At 42.3% G+C, this 10,272-nt stretch overlaps 1 protein-coding gene and 1 non-coding gene across 3 annotated transcripts; one reads left to right on the forward strand and one right to left on the reverse strand.

Moving 5' to 3' along the window:
• Nucleotides 1-4,926: 4,926 nt before the first annotated feature.
• On the reverse strand, nucleotides 4,927-8,429 carry LOC139376274 (uncharacterized protein CXorf38 homolog). Of its 2 annotated transcripts, none has more exons than XM_071118630.1 (6): nucleotides 8,047-8,429; nucleotides 6,379-6,513; nucleotides 6,124-6,246; nucleotides 5,902-6,051; nucleotides 5,663-5,815; nucleotides 4,927-5,572 (listed from the first exon to the last, which is right to left on the reverse strand). In XM_071118630.1, exons 1-6 carry the CDS (start codon nucleotides 8,248-8,250, stop codon nucleotides 5,417-5,419), a joined length of 921 nt encoding a protein of 306 aa, XP_070974731.1. In that variant the 5' UTR covers nucleotides 8,251-8,429; the 3' UTR covers nucleotides 4,927-5,416. The 2 variants fall into 2 exon arrangements, with proteins under 2 accessions (XP_070974731.1, XP_070974733.1); XM_071118632.1 differs by having other exon boundaries at nucleotides 5,977-6,051; nucleotides 8,047-8,411.
• Nucleotides 8,430-8,750: 321 nt separating this feature from the next.
• Nucleotides 8,751-8,863, forward strand: trnal-caa (transfer RNA leucine (anticodon CAA)). Its single transcript has 2 exons — nucleotides 8,751-8,788; nucleotides 8,818-8,863. It is a non-coding gene; the product is annotated as a tRNA-Leu (tRNA).
• The last annotated feature ends 1,409 nt before the right edge of the window (nucleotides 8,864-10,272 follow it).

Here is a 10,272-nt window from a genome sequence, read left to right on the forward strand (position 1 = left end):
TATTTAACAAATAAAACAAAGTATGGTCATGTTGGAGAGTTGTTTTTGGGGGACAATCAATTTCCCCTTCTGGTCCTCCATGATTTTTAAAACGGAACAGTTAGGGTCTGTTCAATCAAAGTGTGGCTGGATTTACAGAGTAAACATACAACTTTTTGTACATGCACATTCTCATTCAGTCGGTCAACAAAACCAAGTTCATATCGATAAAAACATGCTCGCAAGCAAAATCTGAAACCTTTTCAAGACTTTGAATAGTTCCCTGGGTTCTACTGTCCCGTCCTCTGGTAGATCACTGATCAACCCATTACCCTTGACCCCTAACCCCTCTTCTGGCATAAAGGCATGATTGGTCAGTACAGTCCATAGACTTAAATTAAATAAAGGTTCAATTTTAAAAAGTCTGTTCCCCAACTGGCTTCCCACAGGTGGTTTTATCCCCATTGTATTTTGTTGTTGTTGTATTTTCATTGTTGGACATAATTTTTTTATTTAAAAAATTAACATTGGGAAATCAGCTCCAAGCGATTTTAAACTAGGAAATATGTTCACACGTATTTCCACGCATAATAGCGAGACACGTGATCATAAACAAATGTAAGCAAGGTTTGAAATTATTAGGTTTTAGTCAAATACTATATCCGTGTGGACTTCTTGCTGACCGCTGTCTACAAATTATTTGTAATCATGTTCCGGCTCCCCGACCATCCACTCAATAAAAAAATAGAAAAAAATGGGCCGTTTCTGAATCTAGTTGATGATCCCTTACTTAGACATTGCATCATTGTATCTGTCTCATTATAGACCTATGAGAGCATGGGCAATGCCATTGAGGCCATCTCCATTGTCTTCTTCTACGAGTTGGCAAACAAACAGTAGTCTGGCCGGTATACCGTATTTTACTATATACCAGTATTGATGCACGGACCGGTATGGGTTTTTATTTTACCTTCTTTAACGGTATTTTGAAGGTCTTGCTTGTTAAATGTGATACACCTTGTGTGATGTTCATTTGTATAGTTTACTCCGATAATTGAAACATCTTTCTCCCCTCACTCTATGCCGCTTTCCACACAGACCTAGTCCCACCCCTTCACTCAAGGAGCGCATTTGTTGTATCTCGACCATGAGGCACTTGGTCAATGCAGCACATGCAACAATGAGAATGACTGATGCTGTTTCCACTTTCCTTCATAATTAAAAAAAAATAATATGCTTATTATTTTCCAATAAAAAAAATCCATTCAAAAAAAAGACAGCAATACAAACATTAACATTCATTGTACTGTTGAATGGGATGGCCAATTTAGAGGACAAAACAAAACTTAACTCACACATACACAAAATAAAACTAAATCCTATTAGATGGTACATGTATAAGAAGACAGTATATAGTCATTACAAGCAGTGTAGTGAAGCCACAAATAAATTGAGTGGAGTACAGCAGAGTAGCAGCAGATCGTCAACCCAGTTATGAAGCGGGACTAGACCATTTATCCAGTATCGGCTGCCATATTTTGTAAAACAATGGACTTCTATTGGAGGTATTGTATAGAATCTTTTCCATATGTATTACATTCCCTAAATCCCGTAACCACATTTCAAAAGGTAGTTACAGTCCCCAATTTCCAAAATTGCAATACGAGCCTTTTGGCTAATAGAGTACAAAGAGAGACAGCCTCCCCTCCTGGTTATTCCCATCAACTGTCCCAAACAGAGCGATCAATGGGTCTGGGGCTAGAACTCTATCGAAGGTTTTTGTTAAGGGAATTTTTATCAATGATGACTAATTATGTATACATTTCAATCTGGACTGAATAATGCGAATACTATTATGTTACTGTACATGTATGCATTTTCTCTCTTGCTCCCAGTATTGAATATAATGTAGTCAAGAGTTTAGTAACAATGACGGTCTGTTCCTTTGTACAAATGAATGAACTATCTCCAGACTGTCTAGAATGCTTATCGACAGTGACTGACCTTGGCTTTAGGCGAGGAGGGAAGGCTTGAGAACTATAGGGCCTTTCTACCAGTGTCAAGAAGAGACGGAACATTTAGAAAACGCTGACGTCATTTTCAGTTTATAACCTGTGGTAAAATGTGTATGAAGGGAGTACTCTCTTGAATTAAACGCTGTTACCTGACTTTTAAGACCGGGGTTCTGTCAATTCTTATAAAATATAGGGTCTTACAAACCCTTCGAATGCATTGACAGAGTGTTTAATTTTGATTGGGAATTAAAACAGAGGAATTTAGAATTCCTTCAACAGTTTTAGATAAGTAATCAAAAATAAGAGCCCAGTAAACATGTAACATATGACATGTCCAAAATAAGTGGGTCAACGTCCCCTCATCCGGTTTGCACCTCTCACACAGTGGTGAGGTGTCCGGGAATATTTTATGCAGTTTCACTATTGAGTAATGTAACCTTTGTATCACCTTAAACTGTACACGGTTTGTGAAAACCCATTCAAAAGGGTCGGTCTTTAGACGGTATGATGTGCTACAGGCCCACATAGAGGTATCCACAGACACTTTTAAAAGGGCTTGGGAACAAGAACTTGGTTCATACATCTCAGATGAGGACTGGGTAGAAGCTCCCAGGAATATAAACCACAGTTCTTGTTCCCAAGCCCTTTTAAAAGTGTCTGTGGATACCTCTATGTGGGCCTGTAGCACATCATACAGTCTAGAGACCGACCCTTTTGAATGGGATTTTACAAGGATCAGGCTATGTAATGTAGGATTATTTGGCTTAATGCCATACTGTGGGATATGTGTCCTTAAGAAATTCCTGATTTGGAGGTATCTGAAAAAATGTGTTGCTGGCATGTTGAACTTTCCCTGTAATTGTTGAAATGAAGCTAACTAACCATCCATGTATAAATAACCAATTGTTGTGAGCCCCTTCTCCCTCCACTGTGAAAACACCATATCTTCCAATGCAGGGTGGAAAGCATGATTCAGGCAAATCAGGCTGTCAATGTATACAGTGGCTATGTTAAGAAAATACCTCATCTGTTTCCAGATGCTAAGAGTATGACAAAGTGGCTTTTAGAGTCATAAGTGGCTTTTTTCACATATGATGGACTATTAACAAGTGCAGGGAGTGAGGAACGTTGACAGGAGGCCTGCTCAATCAAAAGCCATATCATTCTGTCGCATCCCAGGTAAACTTTCCCACCAGAAAGCACAATGTTCAGATTAGCAGCCCAATAATACAGTTTAAAGTGAGGAAGGCCAAAGCCCCCCTCTATCTTGTACTTGCATAAATGCTTCTTTGAAACTGTCCCAATTCGCTTTCAGTAGCTGATCAAGGTCTCGTCACTACAATGCCAAGGCTTGTGAACTTGTCCATCACTGTTCTAAATGGGGTAGATTGCAGAAATTGCATATCCACAGGCCGTGATAGCGGCATCAATTCACATTTTTGGCAGTTTATATTGTCGCCAGAGAAGGAGCAGAATGTATTTATCAAGTTTAAGACGGAATAGAAGTTTTAGGCTTGGATAAAAACAAAATAACATCATCTGCATATAGGGACATTTTGTGGCGAGTGTCTTATTTTAACAGAAGCTATATCGGCACATGCCCGAATGGATTCCATGGCTATAGCGAAGAGAGCAGGCGAAATAGGGCACCCCTGTCGGCAGCCCTTGAACAGGTGGAATGACTGCGACATTGACTGATTGGTTACCACGGACGCCATTGCGCATGCATAAATAATTATTATCCAATTAATAAATTCCTTTCCAAACCCGAAGTGCTCCAGAACCGACATCATATACTTCCACTCAATCTGCTCCAACGCCTTCTCTGCATCAAGAGCTATTACCACTGCCTCAACCTTATTATCGTGATACATTACGTTGAAAATGCGTCTCAAATTGTGGTATATATGTCGGCTCGGGATAAAACCTGTCTGGTCAGGGTGTATGATGTCGGAAATATATGTTTTCAATCGGTTTGCCAATATCTTTGTCAACACCTATGGGGAGTAACGACACGGGGCGATAAGACGACATCTCCATGGAATCTCTATCTTTTTTCAAGATCAGTGCTATTGTAGCCTCATACAGTGTTTGCGGGAGTTTGGCATTTTCTTTGGATCGTTTAAACATTCGCAACATAGGTGGAGCTAGACTGGCGCAGTACTTCTTATAGAATTATATTACATATCCATCGGGCCCAGGGGCCTTGCTGTTTGGAAATTGTGCTATCGCTGTGTTAATTTCCTCTAAAGTTATCCCAGCGTCGAGTGCAGCAGCTGCCCCCCTGTCTAGTTTAGGAAGTTCACATTCCACTTTACTTCTTAATATAAATCCACAAGCATTCTATAATTACACTATTAGTTTGTGTTTCTTACATCTGTAAACAGCTAGTTTCTTTTCTTAGCAAGTTGTGGCTAAGTCGCGTTAGCCGCTAATGCTAATCGCTAGTCAGCTGGCTAGCCAATAAATGTACTGAGTCAGAGCAAATGTAGCTGGCAATACAGCCTGATACCAGTGATGGTGGAGGCCTAAATCAGCATGTTGTTTGTGCAACAGTATCTTCTAAATCAAAGAGGAATAGGCAAAGCATGAATATGTTCGCTACATGAAGAAAACATTTAATGTAGCCAAAGAGTATATGGTCCCGTAGGAAACACTGACCAACACTTTGGTTCCTACCCTGTCACAATAACTCCTCCCTGGCATTTTCATGTCAAACACTGTATTCAAAGTGTCCACTCTTATATTCTAACTATAAAATTATGATAACTATATTTCCATGATTCCATCAGTTCACCCAAGTGTTCTGATCTAAATCGCAAGTCAAATCACAATTGCAACATTTGGTAAAAAAAATATCGTACCAATATCGTGCAGCACTATGTGGCAATATGGAAATGATCTCAAATGAATGCAGGACATTTATGAAAACTATTTTGGGTGGAAGTTTAATATAACAGTATAAAACAATCAGAACAGAGAACCCATTGAAATCAATTAGAATGTATGTGTTGTCACCCTAGGGTCACACACTACTCAAAGCAAATTCAGAACATTTATTACTCAAACCATTAAATACCGTGACATGATATTTTCACCATATAGCCCAGCCCTACTGTAGTGAATTGTTTGAACAGGTACAATGCCAAGGTTGCCGATTTAATGTCGCCTGCAGTTATGGAATGTTTGCTCACTAGTATAATTCATTGGCTGATCCCTCCTGATGACCCAAATTGAATCATGTGATCCTTTCTTAACCCATAGGAAGTCCCACCCTGTTGATTACTTAAAAATGGTAAAAGTCCTCAATGGTGCTGCCCATGCTAAAACTGGCATTTGGGCACTAGTCATCCAGCTCTTCTGGTTTAGTCCTCACCTCTGCTCTCTTCCCCTGCCCTCTGATGAGTTAGTAGGTTAACTGGTTACTCAGGTGTCTCCACTTCATTCCCTCCCCCTTCTCCCCTTCTCCCCATCTGTGTCTCCATTGATGTGATGGTCTGGAGTTCAGAGGAGAACTGGTCACTCAAGTCTCTGTTGGCCAGGAGGAAATCCCTCAGTCTCAGCAACTCCTCAGTGTCCTACAGAATACAGCAGGCAGTCAGTCAGACATTAGTCAGAAAGAGTCAATCAGTCAGACAACTAATGATTAGAATTGTAGTTAGAAGTACCTGTGTGTCTGTGTCAGTAAGCAGCTCCTGCAGCCTCTCTCTCAGCAAGTCCGCTTCCCATTGGCTGATAGACTCAGGCTCCACCCCCTCCGACAAGGAACCGTCCACTCGGTCCACACCAGGAACTAACACCGACAAATCAACAGCCAGCATCTGGACCCAAAAACACACACAGCATTTACGCTCCATAGATCAGAGGTGATACAACACACAGATCTGAGAGCTGATATCACACACACCTCTAGTATCTGTTGTCCGGCTGCATTCACTTCTGGTAGGTGTGTGAATTGCTGTAGGAGCTGCTGTATGCTGACCTGGTAGCGCCTCATCCACTGGTCACACACTCGCATCTCACAGGAGTGCATCAACTCGTTCCTACACCTGATAACCTAAGACAAGACGCATACACATTCATAACACACAAACACAGGTAACATGTGTGTTTATACTGTGTGCGTTACCTCTCTGACACAGTGCTGGTCCACGTAGTTGAAGTGGGAGCAGAAGTTGAGGAGGTTGAGCAGTGCGGACGCATCACACAGCTCCGCCCCCTTAACCCCAGCTTGACCCCGCGGCATGTAGGCCTGAGGGAGACAAAGGAAGAAAGAAGGAGAGAAGAGGTCAATTATCTAATATAACATGAGTGTAAGCGGAGTACAATTTCAATAACAGAACCAATAATTCAGTAATATTTAGTTTGCACACACACACACTACCTTGGCCAGTTCCCAGTGGTCCTGGTTCCAGAGTGGGGGTCTGCAATTCCCCCAATTCACCACCCCCCTGGGGTTTGTGTGGTGCCTCAGGATCACGTTCCTCCACTCTGTACACACCACACACACAGAGTACAGCTGTGGAACACATACGAGAAAGAATCATTCAATCAAACGTCATCATGACAGGTCTCTACTGGTGTAGTCTCTCGTGACCACGAATACAAATCTCGTTTTTGTTCACTCGACCAGCGACGACGAGGCGAAGCGAGAGGGTTTTACGCCCGTCTAAATCTGTCCACGATAAGCAGACTGATAAGACCGGCTGCCTTCCCGCCCTTTGGGTCGACGACTTCCATTGTTAGAACAGTCACTTGACTATCTTGTCAATATAGTATAAAATCTGACTCAACACAAGAGCCGGACAATAAGGGTGGGATTGTGTCTTCTTGGAAGTGCTAGAGATGGTCGAAGCAGATTCCAGGAGTGGTGGAGCACGTCGCCTAAACGTGTAGAAGATGGAAAGAAGGAGGAAAGTCAAAATTGGTGTTACTGATGTTTGAAGAACAGTATGCCTATTCATGGGAAGCTGGGATCCAGAAGATACACAGTGAGTTTGTGAATAAACCCTTGCAGTGTCAAAATTGCAAAAGGTATGGTCATGTATCAAGTGTGTGTCAGCAGAAGCAACATATTGGTGATGATCTACGGTGTTGCAATTGTGGTGGGAATCACCTTGCCGAATTCCTGGCGTGCCCCGTTAGGATGAAGGAGTTTGAAGGAACACGGATCCGGGCTGTACAGCAGGTCACCTACATGGAGGCGCAGGAAATTGTTGAAGGGGTGAATGGTGCTGAGGAAGCTATGGCAGTGGATGCCCGGCAGCCAGTTAAGATTCAGAATGTTGTTCACGAGTTGAAGGATACAGACACATTGATAGTGAAGGGCGATTGTGGCGTTTATTGCACAGGTGATTAATTGTACTTCCCAAACGAAGAAAGTCCAAGAAGCTGGGCATAATTGAATCTGCAAGGTATGGGGTATTTAGGAATTAACAACTGAAACATTGCATGGAATACTGACTGAAGATGACCCCCCCCCCCCCCCCCCCCTCCCAGGCCCCTGAGCCTGTGTAGTGGTGTGAATTGGATTGGACTCTGACTGGAGTGAGATCGTACATTTTTTTTGTCTTTTGAATTATATATTTTTTTGCGAAATGGTTTTACTTTTCTTCAGTTCATTACCAGTACGGCTGGTGCCAGCATGCATGCACATTAAATTAGTGCGAACACCATTATAGCAGAAAAGAGTACGCGAGAGCCAGCGTATTCATTACGCCGATTCTTTAACAAAACGTTCTTACGGATGCAAACGGAACGAAACGGAAGGGACCTACCTGAATGTGCTTTATCTTGGCCAGGTCGCAATTGTAAATGAGAACTTGTTCTCAACTTGTCTACCTGGTTAAATAAAGGTGAAATAAAATAGTGTTTTCCGCTTTGCAACTGTTCGAACTAATAAATACACTCCTAACGTCCAGGCTACTACTGGAGTAAATTGACACATGATCTAGCTAACCCATAATAATTTCCTTCTTAAAATGATTCAGGTTATTTGGGGAGGAGTTCAACTCAACTGACATTATGCCAGCAGACAACTTTTGACTCTCACCTGATTCCCTTTGGGTCTGCACCCGCTCCGACATGGCCGCCGCAGACCCGGGTTCCTAGTGACTAGATTTCCGTGGAAGGATCTCATCTCAGTATCGGTGAAAGGGTGCAACCCCTCCCGCAGTTTGAGGAGACAGTACCCCGCTTTGAGCCAGTTCTTATACCCGCCATCGTTCAGACGAGCGCTCAACTCTTCGTGTACCATGTACAAATGAAAACAAACACCAACATAAAGCAGAGCTAGATCTTAAAACAAACTGAAGAGTATGACGACTATATCTCTGGAACGCTACATAAGAAAAGGTCAACAAAGAAACAAAAGTGCGTATCATCCGTGATGTCAAGTTTCCGCTTTTGTCTCGACTCGAACCACGCCCATTCTCTGTCAGTGCAGTATGGGGATTGTAGTAAACTAGCTAGACTTTTCCAACTGCCGTCGGTCTGTCCTGAAACAGAGAAACTGTCTGTATAGCCTGAATATGATTTATTAAAGTGATAACGACAATACAGGTAAAATAATCGAAATGATTCATTATAAAATCTAAAGATGTATCTATAACTATAGGCTTAGGCCATACATTATCAGTACTCGAACTGCCTTGCCTTAAATCCAACCTGTAGTTTACCTACATAGCAGTACTCACCTATACAAGACTTTAGGTCATAGCATACTAAAAGCTATAAGAAACGTAGGATAGTACAGTTGTCAGGATGGCCGAGCGGTCTAAGGCGCCAGACTCAAGGTGAAAATCCTTCCTGGGTAAAAGGGGTATTCTGGTCTCCGAATGGAGGCGCGGGTTCGAATCCCGCTTCTGACAATGTTTTTCCTTAACAAAATCAGATTGAAAGAGTCTACTCAGTGGATTCCCTCAAGTGGTGGAAAGAAAACACATGATAATTTTACGTTTTACCATTGCCTAGTTATAAATGCGCTCACCTGGGCTATTTTCGAGTGATCCAGACAGAGCAGCGACATTTCAGGTAGGAGGAAAAGAGTGTTTTCGTGTTTTCGTCCATGAGGTGGCGCCATCATCATACCAAACGCCAGAGGCAGCTCTGCATGGACGAATTTTACTGCTGGCTGAAAGGATACGTTTTACTGGTCACCCTCCTAGAGATTTATTTACAGGGTATCCACATAACCAAGGTGTGGTTGTGTGTGTGTGTGTGTTAGAAATATATACCAAGATGTGCATTATAAGAAACGTGTGGCCTAACCCTGCAACAGTAAAGCGTGCATATTTTGTTTCTGTAGTTAGAGGACAGAAAACAACCCACACACCTAATTTAAGGACCAGTGGTATTCTCTGATACAGTGAATCACTTACTTAGAATTATAGGACCCAACTTCAAACAGATTTATACAACAAAGAGCAATTATGAAAATGAAAATACATTTTGTGTTGTATCAAATAATGCCATCTTTACATGAACATTTAATTAGTCTTTTAGGATGCTCACCGAAAAACAAATATCCCTCTATCTTTGTAATTGGATCTCTACGGATTCGATTAAAGCTAAAGTAGATTAGACACCCTGGAGTGTGTGTATGTGTGTGTGCACGCGCTTGCGTCCGTACTTCCCTGCGAGTGTAAGTGCATAAATGTGGCCTGCTTAGTGAATTGAGAGGGACACAACAATGGTGTGCGTGTGATCCCAGCAGGGGGTTGTTTTAAGCAGAGGGAGATCAAAGAGACATTAGTATTCTGAAATAAATCATACGCACAGGTCTCACTGTGAGAGTCCCCAACCCCCATATACACACACACAGGCGATCACGCACACAAACAGGCAACTCCGCGCACACATACACACACACACACACACACACACATGAAGCACATACACAAGCACACACAAGGATACACACACACAAGCCTGCATGCTTTTGCATACACACGCACACACATCCACATATTCTCTCGCTCCACTCGGCTCAACCCACTGTCTCTCTCTTCAAACGTCTGCCCTCCCTTACCCCGATGGGGCTTCATAACAATCTGCTCACTGGCTCTGTTTCCTTTGTTACCCTCTCAATGTTTCTCACTTTTGCACAAAATACAGTTTCCACCCACTTTCTGCAAATATGCAGTGCAGAAAAACGCTTTGTCAGAGAAAATGGTTGTTCATTTCTCAGAGAGAAAGTCAGAAACGCCAACCACATGGTTTGACATGTTTATCCTCAGGGAAGCCGCACCGTCTTTCGCTCTCGTTCTCTCGCTGTCTC

This window comes from Oncorhynchus clarkii, chromosome 20 (assembly GCF_045791955.1).
Source record: "Oncorhynchus clarkii lewisi isolate Uvic-CL-2024 chromosome 20, UVic_Ocla_1.0, whole genome shotgun sequence".
Lineage (NCBI taxonomy): Eukaryota > Metazoa > Chordata > Actinopteri > Salmoniformes > Salmonidae > Oncorhynchus > Oncorhynchus clarkii.